This window comes from Megalops cyprinoides, chromosome 4 (assembly GCF_013368585.1).
Source record: "Megalops cyprinoides isolate fMegCyp1 chromosome 4, fMegCyp1.pri, whole genome shotgun sequence".
NCBI lineage: Eukaryota > Metazoa > Chordata > Actinopteri > Elopiformes > Megalopidae > Megalops > Megalops cyprinoides.
In genome coordinates, this window is record NC_050586.1 from 29,133,492 (window position 1) to 29,155,201 (window position 21,710).

A 21,710-nucleotide genomic window follows, 5' to 3' on the forward strand; every position below is an offset into this window, starting at 1 on the left:
TGCGGTAATTACGCACAGGGCTCACAATGACTCTCACAATGCGTGGTCCCCCTGACCTGGCAGGCCGGGGTTCTGTGACCCAGTTTAGAACCGTCACCAGCGATTGGTGGGCAGATGGGTTCGCTAAAGTGGGTCAGCACTGGAACTGGACCAATAGCCGTTACTCCCATGTACAACACTGCTCTCAGGCTGGGGCGTGAGCCGGTCCAGTTCTGTGCACTTTATCCCATGATTAGTAGTAACTTATTACTGTCGCTGTAGCAAAGTATATTTGTAGAGTGACTAAAAATCCAGCAAAACAGTGCATTCTTTATTTTTTGATAGCCCTTTGAAAATCGTTAGTATGTTAATACTAAAATCGACACAATAGAATGATTATAGCCACATTTTCCTGGGTGTGTGTGTGTGGGGCTGTGGATGAATTGTTGTGGAGGGCATATTTATCGGAAATTGGGGGCTTATTTTACTGAATTGCATTGTCTGCATGTTTTCGTTCCACCCATGCTGTTGACCAGCTCATTCACATAGCGGTCCTCATACTGAGACTGTGCCTTATTCTAATATCAATAGGACTCAGGGTTCAATGAGAGAGGCAGACTGCACAAGCCCAGGATCTGCAGAGCTCCCAGGGTGCTAACCTCAGTACCTCTTAATATAATAAAATATATTTCCTTTTTTTCCCCCTACATTTTTTGTTGTTTCATATTTGGATCCCAAAAATGAATTGCGTTTGTGACGGAGAGCTCAAAGCGATGACACTCTTTATTAAATCTCCGAGCCCACCGCTCAGACGAAACCCATTGTTTGTTTGGTGCTGTTAAGTTTCCAGAGGGTTTAGATTTTGCGTAGTTATTAAGGGTGAATTAATAAGTGCCAGTATTGCCAGTAACCTGACAAGCCCGCAGCCGTGATAAAAGGCTCCTCCAAATTGTTTTTGTCACCATGTCCGCCTGTTGGGTCTGATGAGTGAGGAAGTCTGCTGGAAAATAAACCTTTTATCTGAACTCTTCCCCACAAGTTCTTACAGTTTCGTCTTTTTAGCTCCCCATGTTCCCACGCACTCGCCGCCAGCACCGGTCTGCGCCAGTCCCGCCGTACCCATGGCGACGTGTCTCTCGTGTCATGTGACACGACAACAGGCAGAGATGTAACGGTTGTTGTTGATTTTATTTTCTGTACCAAAGGAAATTGATTGTCCTGTGTTGCTTTGTGTTTTCGGCAGGTTTGGTAGGTTTCAAAGTCGGGTGCGCGTGTGAAGTTACACAATAAACAGGCCAGGCTTCCACGTGTCAGGACAGTTTTATCAAAGATATCTGGCCATCAAATCTCTATATGTGCTGCCTTTCAGAATTTCCATTGCACAATGTAAACTTCACACACTGTGCAATTCAAAGTGTTATTAAATATTGTTAGATGGAATCCATGCCCCCCTTGATGGCAATGGAAGCATTGGGGCATTAAGCTGCAGTACTTATTCTGGGCCAGAACAGCTCTGTTCCAAATTGTTGACATGGCAGCCACTGCTACTGGGACCTTGACTTTGGGCAGACTGGAAAAGTTATGCTGGATAGTCTTTATCAAAGTCTTTTGATAGGTTAATGCAAGTCGAGGATTGACAGCACATATTAATTCCACCCATCATGGGGTTCATGAAGCCTCACTCTACTTTTACTGTTGAAATGCTGTGTTAATGCTTGTTTTTTTTAATTTGTGGTTTGGCAAAAAATGTTCATTTAGGAAGTAACATACAGAATCAGACAACAAAGATGCTAAATTATCACCAAACAGCAAAGGTGGACCTACTAGTAACAGCATAACTAAAATTATTAGAAAATAAAATTATTAGACCTATAGCTGCTGTAGATTTTCTGTATCCTTAAACACTAATAATCCAGCCCTTCTCTTATTAAACAAATTTCCCAGTAAAAAGCGTGAGGTTTCTTTTGATAACTTTGCGTCTGTTAATAAATGACAGACACGGCATTGTTCTGCAGAATGCATAGCACCTGAGGAGCTTTGCTAGAGGACTGTCAAAGGACAATCGTCACCTCTGATTAAATTTCGACACGGCCATCCTCCAGCCTGCCCTACGCCTTTCAGCCCAGTGCGGACGGCTTGACCCCACACCTCACTTCACCCTACAGAGTGTGCCCGGTGCCCCAGAGCTCCCGTCCCAGGGCTGTGAGAGGAGGGCGCCAGGAGGTGATGAAATCACGCGTTATTCCTTTCATGAAGGGTCCTCAGGCTCAAGCTTCAGTCCCCGCGCTCTCACTTCTGCTTGATGAAGGACGCCTTTATTCTACTTGTCTGTGGCTGGCATCTTCACACCTTTCAGTAAAGTCCATATAATGTGATCTCCTGGTAATCAGAGAGGAAAAAGAATAAGAGGAGCGGTACATTCGTCTCTCGCGTGTGACTGAATGTGTCAGAATGGTGGCGGGAGGTCGTAGGTCATATGCTAGGAAACAGTAGGAAAGGCAGCTGTGATGCACTTCTGCCCCATACAGAGGTCCGAGAAAGACCATTTGGGCTGTTCCTTGTGCACTGGTTCACTTGTGCATGTAAGATTTATTGCAGCGATTGTTAGTATTTTTTTTTCAGTTTCCCTCTCTCTGGATGCTCAGAGCTGTGCATCAACAGCAGCCTATGACAAACTATGAGTCAAACTTCAAATCCATAGGACAGTGCACGTCTAAGTCATGATGTAATTAGCGGTGGTCAGTTGGTAAGAGGAGCTTAACCCTTCTTTGAGGCTGCTTTTTGAGATTTGACTATACTTAGGGGGAATCGGACACTGGGTCATACTGCATCTTCTTTGTGTTCAGAAAAACTACGGGATTTCATGTTTGAACAAAGCAAAGAAAGAGACATTTAGCTGTTATCGGGTGACAAATACAGGACAAAAAAAGAAGTAATGTACACATGCATGGAAAATATTGGAAAATTACTAGTCCTTTAGCCTACTGATGAGTAAATTTATGGAAATGTCAGATCTTCTCCAATGTGAAAGATAATGTCTAAACACCTGTATGTTTTTATGTATAGACCTTCAGCATACCGTCAACTCAGTGGGTGTGTGCTCATGCAGTATTTGGCACTTAATGAAGAATAATAAACAGAATAACAATAAATAGAATAATTCTCACCTGCAGGTCAACTGTTTATGTAATGTTTATCTGATAGGGGCAGATACCTGTAAAAACACAAGAAACTGTATACCAACAATGCATTGCAATGTATCAGAGCATTTATAGCTTATGCTAATTTCCAGTGCTTGGCTCTAAGTGGAAACAGATATTCAGAATTCAACACAATCATTTACACCGTCAGTCACCTTGCTGCATCAATCTCTGCACATATATTCCTCCTGTGATACCTGAGGTTGCTCTATTAAAAATAAGCCCTGTGAAAGCCATCTATTTGGTATGTTCTTAGTGTCCCCAACCAGACACCGTCCCTAGCTTCTAATACTAAAAGTCCCTCTTTTGCATTTCCATTTAAAGTTATATGCATGACAGATTATTTAAAAATTGAAAAATCATATTTCTGTGCTGTAGTGTACTTGTGGAGCTACATGAACTTTTGCCTTGAATATGTGTCTGATTCACATGGGCCCAGATATATAACTAAAGCTCATTTCTCATTTTAAGTGGTGGGATGGGAGTAGCATTATAACGATGACCTTCTGTCGCAAAGTGTCTGCCGATGGAGGGGCACAGACAGTGCTCCACCCTGCCAGTCAGACTTAAGTCTGAGTTGTCATTTTTTTGCGACCGGGCCGGGATGACGAAACGCCAGTCCCCGGCCGACCAATCCGGGGGCTTAGCTGGATGGAACATTCCATATTCGACACGTCTTCCTTCTCTAATCTTATTATGGGGCTGCTGCCGCTGCTGCTGCTGCTTATCCTGTCAGCTGAGGGACAGCAGATAGATGCGCGCACACACACACACACACACACACACAAACACACACAAACACACACTCACGCACACATTTACATGCACGTACTCACATGCGCGCACTCAGGAGGTCAAGCCGACCCTTCCGAGTTCCGTGCTCCTCTGACGCCGCACCGTCCGTGTGGGACTCTGCGGAAAATTAAAAAAAAAAAAAAATGAAAACTGATGTCGTAGGTAAGAGGGACACTTCCTGTTTTTGCCTGACATGGTGGGGGTGGGCAGAGGTAGAAAGCTGGGATGGATTTCTGCACATTGTGCTTGCACTCAGTAGGCTTTGAAATTAACTTGTATCATCTGTTGCTCCTCTCAGTGACTAAACCCTTGGATAGGTTACATCTCAGAGTGTTATAATAAGGGTAATTCATCAGGAAGTGGCCATCCCAAAAGTGAGATAGTTATCAAAGGAGCTGTTATTAAGCTTTCAGTTTGAATGGAGTCTGTACTTAATGTTTTGGGGGCAGGGTAGTGTTTTAGCCTCTCTCGAGTAAAAACCTGGGTAGATGTGGTCTCAGAGTGAGGCTTTGGTTTGTTTAGGTGAGTGTACACAGTGTTGATTTGCATTTTTTAAACAGGAATGTGGCTACCCTCTCTTCTCGTAGCACACCCTGGGCATGGAGTTTCATCACTGTCAGCTCCCAAGCTGGACTCATTAAGTTCTTTCATGGGGAGGAGGGCGTGGTTTTGAGCGTGCCCTTGCCCAGTGCACCGCTGGAGAAAGAGGTCTTATTCGTGTGCTGAATGGGATGAAGGCAGCTCTGGCAGTGGGAGATTAATTGGGAATTGCTGTCTCAGATAAGCCATTTCGGAGTGCAGCGAAGCATGTTTCCATATAATTTAGGATTAGATTGTGTGGCTAATCTCTTTATAGAGAGTGTGCAGTCTCAGCAGGCGTGTCATGGATGCGGCCGTGTCCTCTCTCCCGGAGCAGGATGCTGCAGGTCTCTGGGGGTTTTTACATTATTTAGTATTTCTTTAGGGAACAGGGGTAGTGCAGAATCTGAGAATGAGAAACACAGGTTTGTTTGCTGTGAATCTGGGAATGAGAAATACAGGTTTGTTTGTCATGAATCTGGGAATGAGAAATGTAGGTTTGTTTGTTGGGAATCTGAGAATGAGAAATACAGGTTTGTTTGTTGGGAATCTGGGAATGCGAAATGTAGGTTTGTTTGTTGGGAATCTGAGAATGAGAAATACAGGTTTGTTGGTTGGGAATTTGGGAATGTAAGTGCTAGTTTTGTTCGTCATAAATGTGAGAATGAGAAATACAGTTTTGGTTGTGATGAAACAGAGTATCAGTGTGTGCAAGTTTGTCAGAGTGTGAGCATATGTGTGTGTGCATTTATGTCGATATGCGTGCCTGTATGAGTGTGTATGTGCATGTGTATACATGTATAAGTGGACATGTGTATGTGAGAGAGGCTGGTTATGACGAGCTGGAGGCTGCATCAATGTTAGGAACACACGTGTTATAGTTCTCCGCTTGACCAAGTTAATTCAACTTGTCACCAAGCCTGCATTTTAGCACGGTGCTTTGGAGTCCTGTCCATTTAGTGTTTGGAGGCTCTCTTAGGTGTTCATATCTCAGCAGATCCAATCACGTTCATCAGATCAGCTACCACTGTCATTTTAATGTAAAACCAAATGGTTGTATTTGGTCTTGCAACCTGTAGACATTGTAGACTTGAGCCCCAGTGGGCAGAGAGATACTGTAATGAATATGTTTCAGTGAAATGTTTGGACTACTTACAAAGTGAGTGTGTGTGGGTGTGTGTGTGTGTGTATTTCATTTTTTAATATTCAGTATGTGAAATGAAAACAACTAATTAGTGCTTTATTTTTATCAGTGTTTAGCTTGGGGGTCGAGTGGCACTGTAGCCAGATGAATTCAATAGCCTCCCATCCTAACAGCTTGCTTATTGATCCCTATTGGTCTCTATCCAGGGATTATCTGTTGTGTGCCAGGTTCCATCAGGCATGGGAGGAAACCAAGTGTGAAAGGGCCTTTGCGCTGATCGCTCACTGAACCATACCCTCTGCTCCTTGTCTCCACAGCCCAAATTGAAGTCATACCATGCAAAATCTGTGGGGACAAGTCATCCGGAATCCACTACGGCGTCATCACGTGCGAAGGATGCAAGGTCTGCCCCGCTGCTACCCTCACTGCCACTAGCGTTTGTTAGCACTTATCTCTGTAAGCATGTGCTCATTAGGCCACCAGTGCAAGGGCAGTGCTCGTGTCAGGGAGGGCAAGGTCTGCAGCCAGTGTCCAGCCACGGCTGTCGACATCTACATAGCGTAACAATAGGTACAATCTGCTGACCAGGCTAAAGACCAAGGCTCCCAGCTCAGGGAACTAATTGCATTCTTACCTCCAACCACTAGGGTGTGCTCATGCTCAGGTATGCTGCACTTACATTTTGATTGACAGGATTCATATATTTATCCAGAAGCAAATGGTGCCAAATGTCATGGTTAAATTCACAACAGCTGCTTACCACCCAGAACACAAACCCATAACATTCAGGCCCAGAGCCCAATGCTTTACCCATAACTACATACTGTTGAATTGAGGTATATATGCATTAGCACACTGCTTTAGCACCTGCCAGCTTCATTCTATACCTTAACTGTTTTTTTTCCTTTCAGCCTACTCAGAGAGTTTTTTATCAGTGGTTTTACAGGAGAGCTACCACGTTCTAACAGTGAAAATATTCATACTTTTTAATAACTCTTGAGTCAGGAATATTTGTGTTGCGATGCTAGCATTTGTCGTCCTCTCCATCAGATCAGTAGAGCTGAGTAGTGCTTTTTATGCTTCAGTGTGCACCTGTATCACTGCATCACCCACCTATCGGGATCTGATGTGCTGAAATGCATACACAGACAGAAAAGATAGCTTTAGAGATAAAACTGGAATCAGGGACCAGAGATAAAAAGTGGACTCACAGCACACCTCAGCACCCAGTGGACATTTATGCCTGCTATAATGCCCTGTATCTGCTGTGATACAGGTCTGTCAGTCTGTCTGTCTGTTGTTGAGTTGAGTCCAGCTAATGATGGGGATTATCACACCCGATGATCTTGGACTGGAACTGCTGTTGGTTTCCACCTCATCACTAAAACACCACTGGCTTTTAGTCTGTCTTTATTGCACTGCTTTTGAATAGCCTTTCTTCTGTGACCATTTCAGGGTTTCTTCCGAAGGAGCCAGCAGAACAATGCCTCATACTCCTGCCCACGCCAGAGGAATTGTTTAATCGACAGAACGAACAGGAACCGATGCCAACACTGCCGTCTGCAGAAGTGTCTCGCCCTGGGAATGTCTAGAGATGGTGAGAGAGCCCCATAGCCTGCCTGATCGCAACCAGCAGAGATTGGTCTTTACTTGGTCTCAAACCGCTATCTGTGCATTACAGACGAGATAACACATTTGACAATGGGTTTTCCCATGAAAATCAGATTATAAATCTTTGCATGTGTAGACAGATCATGTTTAAATTTGTTTCAGATACTGAATTTCTTTCAAATTATATTTGTGTGCTGAAAGTAACAGTATCTTAAGATCTCAAGTTACAGACTCTCGTTTATGCATAGAGAGAGGCTGACGGTGTTTAAGAATTCAAGGACTGAAGCTTTCAAAAGAAGTTCTGAGATTGTGAAGGACACCATTATTTATAACTTTGTAATCTACTGTATCTCCTCTCACTTTCTTTTTCACACTCTTGGACTCTCTCTCTCTCTCTTTATTTATTCTCCTTTCTCTGCCCCGCTATCTCCATCTACCTCTTTATTTTTCTCTCTGTCTGGCTGTGTATTTCACTGCTTCCATCTTTTATTATTGCCACTGTTTTTCTCCCTCATTCTGTCTTTCTCTCCCTCTTTTCTACTTTCACACCCTCCTTCTCCTTCTCTTACTTCCTCACCTTGTATTCTCTCTATCTTTGTTCTTCTTCTTGCTTTCCTTCTCACACTCTCTAATTCTCTGTCTGTCACACTCTGTCTCTCTGTACTCAAATTAAAATGAGCTTTACTGGCACAGTAGATCATTTCTGTGTTGCTGAAGTAGTTTCATGATGAATGGCAATGAAAAAGAGGGACATAAAAATCATAAAGAGTAATGATAATAATAGATAACAAGAATAACAACAAAATAATTTAAAAAATGACATTTTTGTACTGCTGCTTTTTGATAACAAGAACAAGAATAACCATAACAGCAGCTCATTAATTAGTTAATACGCTCTCTCTTTTCTCCCTTTGTCACTGTTCCCGTTTCTTCCTCACTGTTCTCTGTCTCTCCCCCTTCTTTCCTCTCTCTGTCCCTTTCTCTCCCCGCGCAGCGGTGAAATTCGGCAGGATGTCGAAGAAGCAGCGGGACAGCCTGTACGCGGAGGTGCAGAAGCACCAGCAGAGGCTGCAGGAGCAGCGGCAGCAGCAGACCGGGGAGGCTGAGGCCCTGGCACGCGTCTACACCAGCAGCATCAGCAACGGCCTCAGCAACCTCAACAATGAGATCGGAGGCACCTACGCCAATGGCCACGTCATTGACCTCCCCAAGGCCCCACCGGGCAATGGCTTCTACAGCATCGACTCCACCCAGCCCTCCCCCGACCAGTCTGGCCTGGACATGGCGGGAATGAAGCAGATCAAGCAGGAGCCCATCTACGACCTGACCCCTGTGCCAAACCTCTTCACCTACAGCTCGTACCCTGATGGCCAGCTGGCCCCCGGAGTCACCATGACTGAGCTGGGTAGGTAATGATAACAATGGATTGCACTCGTGTAGCACCTTTACAGCTAGGGGTGGGACAGATGTGCAATGTGCAGAACCCATTGGGTGAATGATGTTTGGCAGCCATTTTGTGCTAGACTGCTGCCCGCATGTTACATCAGAGAGACCAGCTCACCTTAACCTCTGAGTGAGAGGCACTGGCTGATGTATGGATTCAAAAGGGAACTAATCTGTTGCCAACAGGCGATGGCAAATCTTAAAAAGGAGGGAGTTTTTCTGCGTTTCCCACTTTCCTTGAAAGTCATTAAAAAGTCAGGGAAAGTTGGCAAAGACTCCACTGTCCTTGAAATGTTGTGAAAAATTGCCCACATCTTTTAAAAAAATAAAAACTTATTTTTTTTCTCTTGTACAGCAATGCTAAATGCGTTCATCTTTCCTGCCAACTCTAGCTTGATGTCATTTACTATCAACTCAAGCAATGTCAGTGTGCTAAAGCTGCCAGCAAAGTGGCTAGCCCGCTGGCTTACATGTTAAGCACAATTCCAAAAGTCGCTGGTGACTGGTGTTCGCTGCCAAGATTTTCCTAAAAATAACCCAATTTCACGGGAATTTGACAATTGCGGCAGTAGAAATAATCCTTGCAAATCTTACATTCATCCTTAAAATATCATTGAACAGTCATGGAAATATGGTAAATTGTCAGAATAGAAGTCAGTGAACCCATAGTCCTAGTGAAAGTGAACCCAGCACTGTGTTAACTGGATGCCACATGTTGGTCAACATGCAGTCACAGCTGACCAGGTTAGAGGATTGAGGAATGCTCTCCATTAAAAGCCTTACTAGATTCAGAAGGCAGTTTCTGATTTTTTTTGTATTTAAGCCTGTCTGTCAGAAATCACTGATTTCACATTTATAATGTTGCCTTAATGTGAATGGCCATTTGCACACCGATTCCTGCATTAATGTAATTGTGCATATAGAAAACTGGGTGTGATTGCAATTGTCAGCTTCAGGATGGTGAGCGCTGAGGTCTGTCTCTGACATGCTGCTGGTCTGACTGAGAAATGACTGAGAGCAAGTTTGCACCATTCATAAAACATCAATCCCCCAATGCATCAGTGACTCATCGAGTGAAAACAGGAAGTATGAATGAAAATGTATTTTTGTATGGGGCCCAGCATTTATAGAGGGATAAAAATATCGATGATGTGTCTTTTTCACATGTCCTGGCCTGCTTCATGTTGAGGCTGAGAGAAAAGGTGTTGTTACAGGAAGTATCGAATCCAAATATGTTTCCCCCTGCAGTATGTTAGGACATTTAAATGCACTGAAATGCACTGTCCGTGAGAACCATCATTATTTACCAAATACAAGCCATTGGAAAGCATTAATAGCATTTAAAAGGGGGTGCTGGGCAGCAGTGATGAGTCAGGCTGATAAATAGGGTCTGGCAGATCAGACGGGCTTAGGGAAGGCTCAGAGATGCAGCAGATTTAGAGGCCACATGTGCATGGGGGAAGACCTGCACATGACACAATCTGATTGGACGCCTGTGTACGTGTGTGTGTGTGTGTGTGTGTGTGTGTGTGTGTGTGTGTGTGCGTGTCTGTGTGTGTCCTCATCTCTGAAAAACCAGTCCAGCAAATTTGATTTGATATAGCAATCTTAACAAAAGAACCATCAGTGTATCTGACTGATCTCTTTCTCATTAAAGAATTAACAAAAGAATGTCTTATGGAACCCCTGTATAGTTACATATCACACAAACTAAGTTAAATAAACATTTTTGCTCATTGGAGGATGAAAACACAATAAATGATAGGAATGAAAAGATGTGACAATTTCCTTTGTGATAAAAAGGTAAATCTTTAGGAACAAATCTCTTGTTACCTGCTGGGGCTGGTTCAGGTGTTCAGAAGCTTCACAGTCATGTTGCTGTCAATATTGCTGCTATTCTCAGACCAATGATACTCAGTAGAAGAATATCCCTTGTCTCTTTCCAGACAGGAAGCATGCATACAGACTGTGAACATCTGCTGTTATTGAGATGTTGTGGCACCAGTAGCCAACTGCTATAACACCCATGTCGTTAAGTCACACACACAGTGACAATTTGCATTTAAGTTATCACTGGTCTATCACTGGTCTCAAAGAACTGGTCATGGATTCTCATTTATCTAAATATGGTACATACAGATACAGCAAATGTTTCTATAAGTGAAAAAACAGAATAAATAATAAGTAAATATGAAATCTGATTGCATCTTTATTTGGCCACGTTCCAGACTCCTTACAGAGATAAACACAGGGTGCTGTAAATGTAGTAAGTAAACACAGGCTGAAGGCTTTCCTCTGTAACAATCCGCGTTTGGTTTTCTTTCCGTATCTGGATCAAAGGGAGCACGGCTTTCAAAGTGACAGGGAGCGCACACCCTAAAGGTCTGTGCTGCTGAGTGCCGGCACAGACTCTGTACCGCTAACAGCGTCGTGCATGGCTGTCAGTGCAGCCTCGTCTGCGATTTAACCCCAAACTCCCCGTGCTCACAGTGCTACAGTGGAGTCTGTGTAATCATGTTGCCATAGTTATGTAAACGGCAGATAGGCCTAATGCTTCCAGTATTAGCTAATATAACCGTCCTCCAGATGTCGGGATGTAAATTAAGCCACTTGTTATCCGGTGGGAAATCTTCAAGTTGGACTAATTTAACAGTCTGTGGCTCTTCCCCCTGCATCTTTGTTCAAGCAACTGAGAACAAGACATATGAGTATGTATTACAGTGTGGCACCCTCACAGCCATGTGTTTGGTTCAGTGGGGCTATTCAAAAGGAGAGCGGGATATTTCATAACCCACATGTCGTACCAGATTCGCTCCAGAGCCATTCTTTGCGTTCTCGCTTTCGCACTGGTAGCCTCATGTGGTCTGCGTGAAACTGCTTGTCAAGCCAGTATGCTTCCCCTGGCTGTTACCCACAATCCATCTCTGAGAAAATGAGAAAATGAATGGGCACCTCTGTAGCAATGTGACTTTGGTGTGACTGGAGCCCAAACCCTCCCAGGCGTGACCACTTGAACTGAGAAGTAAGATTCAACCCTAGTGCAAGTTCAGGCCCTGGTGCTTCCAAGGCAGGTGGCAGTGGTGTTTGCTTTTGAAGTTGGGGGCTAAACTCTTGAGGAGCATCAGAGAGAGTGACCCGCCTCACATCCCCTCCATCATGCCCCCCCTTCCCCCCCCGCCCATTTGTGTCCCCCCCCTTTTCACCTTTCTGACTGCATGTCTGTGTGCCCCTGTGTGCAGATCGAATCGCCCAGAACATCATCAAGTCCCACCTGGAGACCTGCCAGTACACAGCAGAGGAACTGCAGCAGCTGGCCTGGCAGACGCACACGTACGAGGAGGTCAAGATGTACCAGAGCAAGGTGGGGGTCCGTGCAGGGAGCGGCGCGCCCCTCTCCTCTACTTCCCTCTTTATTCCACTTCTCAATCTCCCTCTCCCTCTTCCCATCCCTCTCTCTTTCTGTCTCTCTGTCTCTCTCCCTTATTTCATTTAATTTCTGTGTTACTTTCCTAATTTCTTTTCATCTCTCTTTCTCCACTTCTGTCTCTCTCTTTCTCTCTCTCAGTATCTCTTCCTTGTTCTATTTCTCAGTCTCTCTTTGTGTGTCTGGCTGTTTTAGGAGTTTTGAGCTTATAGTGCAGCTTTGTTTGTTTTTTTCCTAATTCTGCTTTTTTTGGACAGCTATCAAATACAGAGGCTTTTAAAAGAAAAATGTCTCTATCTGTCCCCCTCCCTTTCTCTCTATTTCTCTGCGTCTCTTTTTTCTTCCATTCTCCCTCTCTTCCCACTCTTTTCCTTCCTGTATCTCCTCTCTCTCTTTCTCTCTCCCCCACACCTCTGTCACCGCCTGCGTTCCCCCTCCCTCGCCTCGCTAAACGCAGTGCGGCCCTCTGTTCCAGCGGTTCCATTGGCTTATTGAAATTTCACAGCTCGTTAGACACACTGGGTAACCTCCCCCCAAGGCTCTGTGCTAACAAAGGGAGGCACCTCCGCCGAATCCGCTCCCGCTAAAGAGCCGGAGCGGCCTCTTGCTGACGCCAGGCTGTTTGTTACAATGGGCTAGCTGACTTTTCATTAAACTCACAGATCTTCAGTTAATGGCCTGTGTGAAATTTAAAGGAAGACATGCGCGCCGTCCTTTCATTTTCTATGTGTCAAATTGATTATTAGTAATTACCGCGGGAGATAAAAAAAGGGGGAAAAAAAAACGCTTTGAAATGTCTTTCATGGAGATCTTCTGACAGTGGAAATTGAGAATGCATGTAGAAAATTTGCTGATATCATATTCTTTGTTAGAGGAGTCTTTTCTCTGTGCTAATTCATAAGTTTTATAAAGTAAAAAAAAAAATTTGTGGTAATCTTTCTGACTTAACAACCCACACAGATGATCTTTTATCATGAACTTTGCTTTAACGAAGCTCGCAGTCACTGTTCAAACTTAATATTTGCTCTCAGACAGCATTTTTTTGAGTACAGAAAGTTTGCTTCGTGACTAGCGTCCTCTCACTACGTCCCCACACTAAATGCTGCTTTTCTTCTCCCCCCGTCTTCAAGCCCCACGTTAGATTAACATTTTACTTTGTTGTTACACAGTTGTTAAATATGTAAGTACTATGTAATTACAATGACTGCTCTGTAACTGATCAGCATGGCCTCTGTTACATCAGTTGTCCAGCTTATTACATAAAGGGCTATGTTTGATTTGTGGTTAGATTCATGGTTTGGGTGAGGTCATAATGATGTCATGAAATGGAACCTGAAATGAAAAACACTGACAGACTCTGTGAAGACTGATTGGCTGTTGCTAATGTGTAGCCTCACCCTGCTGGATGAAAAGGGTGTACGTGGTTAACTCTTTTCACTTATGCATAAGAACATGTTGTGCAACCGGATTTGAGACAGCACCAGTAATAAACTAGCTAGTAACAACTAAGGACTTAGAGGCTTTACAGCTGAACTCAGAAAGGCACGTGACACCGCTGGTGCAACCAAACCAAGGCAGTAGAGGATAAGGAGAACAGGGAATATATTGTAATGCTTAATAGTGGCAATATAATATGTGATACGATCATAGGATTCTTGATTTATGGGTCATAAATAGGAATTCTTTTTACCAATGAACTATTCTGAGCAAGACACTTTATGGTGAATGGCACCACTAAAATGTTTTACGGGAGTAAAATCTAAGAAGTAGAATGAAAAAAATACACTCTTACATCAATCTGGATGAGAGTTGTACAAAACATTAATTTTTGGCTGTGAGGGTGAGACACCGCATTAGATACAAACTTGACAACTTCTCTGTCTGTGCTGCTGTTTTTTGTATATGATTTATAACCCATGAGAACCTTTCTTTCAGTAAACTTGACCATTATTATTACGGGTGCAAGACAAATGATGAGGACTGAACGTCCTGTCCTCATCATTATAACATGCTCATATCTGAGTTGATTTACTGCTTGTGAACGATTTTTCTGTTTATGTGTGTGTGTGTGTATCCGCAGACACGGGACATGCTGTGGCAGCAGTGTGCTATCCAGATCACGCACGCGATACAGTACGTCGTCGAGTTCGCCAAGCGCATAACCGGATTCATGGAGCTCTGTCAAAATGACCAGATTCTGCTCCTCAAATCAGGTGGGTGAGGGCACGTCAACCGACAGGTGGCTCTGACCAATCACTCCAGGGTTTACTGCCACGTGCCAATTGGACTCTCACACATACTCCACGTGTTTCAACTGAATACCTTAAATATCCATAGCTTTATGGCTGTCTGATTATCTGCTCAGAGACTTTTTTTTTCCTAATAAAGGGGCTGGAAATGTGTTTTCAGCTAAGTATCATTGTGCAATTAATTTTAACAGTAAAAAACACTTTACTAAGATTTCCACTTATAGCCTAAAATGCTGCTAATGTTATCTTGCCTGCATATCTCTGATGACAGACACATTTCCGAATTGTGCATGTTTAATGTTTAAGTTGCAGCACTTTATCCATGCTCTGATCCAGTCAAATTACTGATTATAACATACCAATAACATCAGTGATGTCGTGTCAGAGAATATATATCTCTGGGGTCCAAAGGGGGACATTCTTTCAGCTAACATATTGATATGTGGAGTCAGACTATTATAACTACACCCCATTCAATTAAAAATAACATCCATCTCCACAAAAACGTACAAGCTGGCAAAACAAATCCTAACAGTCACTATATTCCACCATTATGATACCTATAGTACACAGCAGTAACTAAGCTCCTCTCAATATTGTCCGATTGTATATATTTCAAATGATGTCTGTACTGAAATGCATGTGCACAAGCAGTCAAAATACATGTGATTACATTTTACCTTTTTTAAAAGCAAAATACTGACAGCTGTCAGTATGAGGTGATCGTTTATAAATGCCGTAGGTCTTGCTGCCGACATTGAAGCGGACACACTGTAATGCCAAGTTGTGACGAGCGCATCTCTCTCCCCCTCTCCTCTTTCCCTCTGAAGGTTGCCTGGAGGTGGTCCTGGTGCGAATGTGCCGCGCATTCAACCCGCTGAACAACACCGTGCTCTTCGAGGGGAAGTACGGGGGCATGCAGATGTTCAAGGCCCTAGGTACTGCCGCCGACCACGGTGCGACCGCCGCTCCAATCTGGGTCAGGGAGCTGGCAGCTGATTATCAGTTCATTAATAAGGCAGCACTTTAAAGGATCAGAACAGAACTCACCCACAGCGCGAGCGCTGCTGTTTATGGGTCAGGGAAGTAGAGCAGGTTCCCTTGGAGGAGGTGGTAGGGGGTGGTGGGGTTGGGGGGGCGGGGTGCTGAAAGGAGGAAGGAGGTGCTGAGAGCAGGAGTGGCCTTTTGGGAGGAAGGGAGATTCAGAGGTGGGGTAGATCTCACTTGTAACAACTCAACTACTTTGTATCTCTTGCAAAATGGTCGATTTGGTTTTGTGAAAAACGCAGTTTGTAAATTAGCTGTTTGAATTGAAGAGAACACTGTCATAACTAGATTTGTGTGCATTTCCTGGAGAAAATGCAATGTGTGGTTGCTTGTTTGCGTGATTGACCATATGCATGAATTTGTGTGCATCGGAGTTGCCGTCTCCCTCCCCCCTCCCTCTGTGTCTGGCGCTGCACAGAGACTGAGACAGAGCAGTAACTTGACACAGTCTGTCTCTGATTGGCTCCGTTGCAACAATTTAAATGTCAACTGTTAAAATGGTCAGAGTGAGAGGATACCAAACACCGAACAAAGGCTCAAAACTCAAAAACCGTTCATCACAGCCCTGAGCCAAAAACATTGTGAGAATCTGCACAATTTTTCCTCCATTTTGATGTATTTATGCCTGTAGAGCCAGAATTCACATATAAACATATTGTTCAAACACGTAAGTGAAATTCTGCTGCTGTTTGTGCCTATACTTTTGAATGGGGGTAAATTTAGAGTGTTTTTTTAATATTGTTAAAATTATAAAAGTATAAAATTATAAAAGTACAAATACACCAATGGTGAACGAGCAGGTCAATTTGGCGTTGTTTCGGTGTCTGTAGCGTGAACGGTGTAGGGACAGTTGGCGCTAAAAGAAGAATAAATAATAAACCACATGAGAACATTAGTGTGCTTGCCCTATGGGAAACCACACTAATTAAGAGATGTACAGACTAATAAAGTGATGATGTCAAAAGCAAGGTCAAGCTAGATAATGAGATGATAACACAGTAGCTGAGGTATAAGCACTTGTTTGAGAGGGTGTGTGCGGAACCAACGATGGGGCTCTCTCTCTCTCTGTCTCCTCTCAGGCTGTGATGACTTGGTCAGCGCGGTCTTCGATTTTGCCAAGAGCCTGTGTTCCCTGGCACTCACAGAAGAGGAGATAGCGCTGTTCTCTGCAGCTGTCCTAATTTCAACAGGTGAGAGCGCAGCCTCCATCAGCTAGTTTCAGCTAGCTTCAGAGTCTAGCTCTGACAGACACCCTCATCTATATCAGTGAGCTTTACCTTCACAGCCTAGTTTCAGCAGTCAGCTACAACATCCAGGACTAGTCGTCAGTTGGAGCTACTTCACTGAGCTACTAAGTGGGAAGGTCTCGGCTACAGAGCCCAGTACAGTTGGCTGTTTCTACCTACAGTGAGATACAGCTTCAGAGGCTTTTAATGAGTTCCTTTAATTACTGCTAGCATGGGTATAGCTACCTTGCTATCTTACATAGCTGTCTAGCTACAAAGCACCAGTTCATAAAAATGTTGCAGCAGTCACTTTGCAACATTGAATGATGTTTACTCTTTTGTGACAAAAATGATCACCTCTGTCCCCTTCATTTCAGCTCTGAATATTTTGTTTCACTGTAATTGAGAGGTCAGATTTTGATTCTATGTACATATATTGCCATTGTTTCTTTTAGAAATGAGAGATTAGAACACTTCCAAACACTCCCACAGAAATTAATGTCACAGGTTGTACATTACGTTGAACATTGAATTTCAGTCAGTCAGTGTACCAGAGTAAAGCCTGCAGTTTGACATTTCTCCTTCCTCCTTCTCCCTCTCTGTGATTTTTAGACCGCCCCTGGTTAATGGAGCCCCGCAAGGTTCAGAAACTCCAGGAGAAGATCTACTTCGCCCTGCAGCACGTAATGCAGAAGAACCACTTGGACGAGGATGCGCTGGCCAAAGTAGGTCTTCACTTCCACTGCTGTTTAATAATACCTATTACACCATTACCCAGCATGTCTCTCAATGTGTCAGTTTTTTGATGTCACACAGCTGGTTAGCCATTTAGATCCAGGGATACAAATTGACTAGTGCTGGCAAAGTATTAATAACTGCTACAGCACAGTACTTCTACCACTGTGCTGTGCTGCATTTTCTGTTTTTTTAAGAAAAAAATAATACAAAAAAAAAAAAAAAAAGATCCAGGTTGTGAATTTCTAAACCTGTGGGCTGTAGGTTTTTCTTCAGATATCATACTGTGAAGTTTCTCATTGTGGCAGTGGTAGCGTATCTGGTTTATATATTTCTGTTTATATCAAAAGTATTTTTTTTCCTTCCTCGTCTGTCTAGCTTGTTGTGTTTTTTTTTTATTGCTACGCCTGGGCATCTTGAAAATTTCACAGACATCAGTGAAATTGAGACGAGGGCTTACGGAAGGCAGAGCTGAGAGATGTCCTCTCAGATCAGTCCTTCGGCTGCGAGCCTCCAGGAGGGCTGCAGAAGGAATGATTCAGGCTTTGATCTTCTCTGGAGATCATGACAGAGCCTCATACCGCAGCATGAACTGTTGCTGAACCCCCATTTTACTGATGCTGTCTTCCTCTGAAGTGCAGGGTGGCCTCCATTAACATTACAGTGCAGAGTTCGTTGACTTTGTGTGCTTTTTTTCTGCATGAGTGTGCATGGGGGGGGTTGTATCGCTTGTTTCTCCTGTTCATTGTTCCTGACAGCCCTTTTTCTGCGCGCGCACGCGTGCGTCTCCCTTTGTCTTCCCCAGCTGATTGGCAGGATCCCCACGTTATCGGCACTTTGCACGCTGCACACGGAGGAGCTTCGGGCCTTCCAGCAGCTGCACCCCGAAACCGTGAACATGCTCTTCCCCCCGCTATACAAAGAGCTATTCAACCCAGACTCTTCGGCCGGGCCCAAGTGACCGTCCAAGCAGGCGCGGTCATCGGAGTGGAACGCAAATTGACCCGGTTGTCTGTGAGTGGAACCTGAGCTGACAAGACAACAACAGGCAACAGCAACAACAACTAAATTAAGCAAGCATCACATGTGATACACTAGGAATGTTCTGCACTTAACGATTTTATTCACCGATACAGTCAAAGAATGTAAATACGCACCTGATACGAGGGGCTTTTCAAGAACTGACCAGAAATGTACAGACTTTAGAACAATTGAATTTGTCTTTTAATGGGGTAAGTTTATTTGTTTATCCTTTAATTTTCTTTTTTTATATTGTGGGATTGAAGGAGGGAAACAGTTTTTTTTTTTTTTTTTTTCCTGGGTGGGTGGGAAGGGTTGGAAAAAATTTGATCGAGAAAGCTATTGTAGAATCTCTCTAGTGCAGAGCAGATTTTCAGTATTAATTCTTGTTCTGTTTATAATTTAGTTATAATTTAAAACAAAATCTGCCTGAAAGGTTAATAATTTGTCTGTGATTTTTTTGTTAGTTTTACATGTACAGAATTTGTAAAGTTGAAATGAGACTTGTAAAAGAATTTTGTGGTAAACTGGGAACATAATGATTAGGTTGGGTACATTTTTAAAAAAAAGCCTTGTCTGGATTCTGTAGACATGTTGACATGTTGATGTAAAAAGGATATTACAACATTCAGTTGAGTACTATAGAACTGTAAATGATTTTTTTTTCTAAAATGGCAACTTTTCCACATGAAGATATATATTTTGTGAAAATGATTCTGGCTGAACAAAATTTGCTGTCCTGTCAATCACATTTTGTAGTTGCAATAAGGTCAGTTATGACTGGACTGCTGATGAACAATCGCTGAAGATCTGTTGCTGTAGGGAAAAAAAAAAAACTGCCACCTCAGTTGACTCGTGATGTTCTCTCAACGTTTTTGTGACGTTGGTTTTCCACAATAACGTTGCTTCAACATTGCAGTGATGTTGGCGGGTGTCATGTGCCAGCTGAGACTCTAACCTGAGTGTAATCTATAAACCCTCAATCTGTGAAGATAGACATTTTGCACATTTAGCCTACAAAGACAGAAGCTGGTTCAACGAAAAGATTTTCATAGAACAGCAATAATTGTGTTATTTCAATCCTCAATTTGTAGGAAACTTCCTACAAACAGGGTATTTTCTATCAGCCAAGTATGATATTTGAACTGCAAAATGCAATACCTATATTACTAGAAAGCAAACAAAAAAATATATATGCTTTAAAAAATATATTGAAAGCAATCATTTCACTCCAACATTTGAATTCAATTGATTTTCTTTTTGATTTCTCAAGTGAAAGACGGGATGATTAATTTTAAGCCTGTTAGAAATGGTTGACACGTCTGTTTCATTTGTGAGAAACATTTTCAAGTGTGTGTACCTGCATCTTTAACAGCTGTACCACTGGGAGAGGCCCTGTCACCAACGCATGATTGACAGACCTGTGTATTAAAAATAACTGTGACACCGGCAACCTACTGATCAGTGCAATCATGGAGAATTCAATCTCCTCTCTCCTTCTGTCCCTACGGATAAAAATCAAATACTTTTAAGAGGAAATTGTATTCAGCCGCATTGTCAAAATAGAATATCCTGTGGTATATCTGTTTTTTTTTTCCTGGTCACCGTGGTGATAGGATGGCCTTTGGTAGGTTCGAGCCACTCTCAAGCACTCGAAAATCAAATCTTCTATTCCATTTTAAAATTACGTGGCTTTCATTCAGATTTATTAGCCCTTGTTTTCTGTTGTTCCTATTAATAAGTGTCTCGAAGGAAGAAGAGAGCTATAAGATTGCTTCTGTAAATGCAATTTTTTACGTACAGTTCGGCGTTTGACGACCATTCCCATAGTACCGCACACTGTGGAAGACTTCCTCACGCTTGCAGCGTGACTGCATTCATTTATCCCTCTGATTGCAATCAGCTGTCACTTCCTGTACAGAGCCATTCCTCTCTCCTCATTGGTTTAAAAAAGACACAATGACAGAATCCCATTCTCCCAGCAAAGAGCACTTAGTCCTGAATTCAGAAGACAGCAAAATCAAGTCATTCCACTGAAACTTCAACAGTTTACAGTTGCAATACTTCAATCGAATTTTAATAGTAAACTGTGCTAGACAATCATTTAGTGTGTTTTTATTTATTTTTTTAGTCAATCAATATTTATCTGAAGTTCTCAGCATGTTTGTCGATACATTTTTTAACTGTAATTAAAATAAATTGTGTGGCCACTACAAATAACTGCTTTTGGTTAGTATACTGTATGTTTTATTTATTTTTGAATGCTCAGGGGAACCATTTGGTTAGTCACAACCTTTTTCTATCACTCTATCTTTCACCGAGACAAATACAGTTCAGACGCTACGTTTGGGGGCGAGGAGGGGAGCGCTAGTGTTTCTTTTGAACGTTCTTATAGTTAGAACCATTTTGAGAGCACAGTTTAAAATGCTCTGTTACACCACTAGATGGAAGCATTATAAAGTTGTTTAATAATTTCACATCACTTCTCAGTGGTGAATGTTCACTGCTGCCTGGTTTCATTCATTAATCATAGGAATAACCCCCATATTTAATGGCTATATTACTAGTATGCAAGTGTTTATGGTATTTCATGACAAAGCATTGTTTTTTTTTTCTAGGCCCTGTTTTTCCTGATGGTTGAATCCTATAATCGTTATTGGGTTTTGCATGTGTCATGAAAGAGTTAGATGTTGATCTTACCTTTGATTAATTGGACAATATGACAAGATACAGCAAATGAAAAAAATATTGAAAGCACTTAAAGGGAGTAAATGGGAATTTTTAAATGAATAAATATAAAAGGTGAATATACAACTGATGACAGGTGGCAGAGTGAGGTAACTGAAAGGATGCTTACATTTATGTTTGCATGATGCTCTCCAAATTAAACTGATATCAAGTCAGACTCTCATGACAATTATAGGTTTAGGAATGGTGACCATGTCTATTTCAAGGAAAAAGCCTAAGTCTAAAATCTGTCTTAAAAATGTAAGAGGAGGGGTTTGGTGATATAATTCTATTTACTTATTTTCTTTTACTGAACCTTTAGTCATCCATAATGGAATTTAACCTTCTCATTGTAACAAAGAAAACATGTAAAGTATAGTGAGTTATGGAACAGACCCACACTTCCTTGATTTGGTCACTGTTAACTGAACCTCAAAGGCAGTGGACTGAATCATGTCCTAAGAGACTTTACCATACATGTTTCACTTTCAAGTTTATGTTTGGCAGCCAACCAGAAAAAAATGAATTTAT

General features: G+C 42.6%; 1 protein-coding gene across 1 annotated transcript in view; it reads left to right on the top strand.

Moving 5' to 3' along the window:
- Positions 1-18,582, top strand: part of rorb (RAR-related orphan receptor B) — a 40,497-nt gene extending 21,915 nt beyond the window's left edge. Inside the window, exons 2-10 of the mRNA XM_036526737.1 lie at positions 6,015-6,100; positions 7,153-7,294; positions 8,303-8,713; positions 11,991-12,112; positions 14,256-14,388; positions 15,255-15,362; positions 16,551-16,661; positions 17,310-17,422; positions 18,238-18,582. Of these exons, the coding sequence (XP_036382630.1) occupies positions 6,015-6,100; positions 7,153-7,294; positions 8,303-8,713; positions 11,991-12,112; positions 14,256-14,388; positions 15,255-15,362; positions 16,551-16,661; positions 17,310-17,422; positions 18,238-18,393 (1,382 nt within the window). The 3' untranslated portion in view covers positions 18,394-18,582. The remainder of the gene's footprint in view (positions 1-6,014; positions 6,101-7,152; positions 7,295-8,302; positions 8,714-11,990; positions 12,113-14,255; positions 14,389-15,254; positions 15,363-16,550; positions 16,662-17,309; positions 17,423-18,237) is intronic.
- Positions 18,583-21,710: the final 3,128 nt, after the last annotated feature.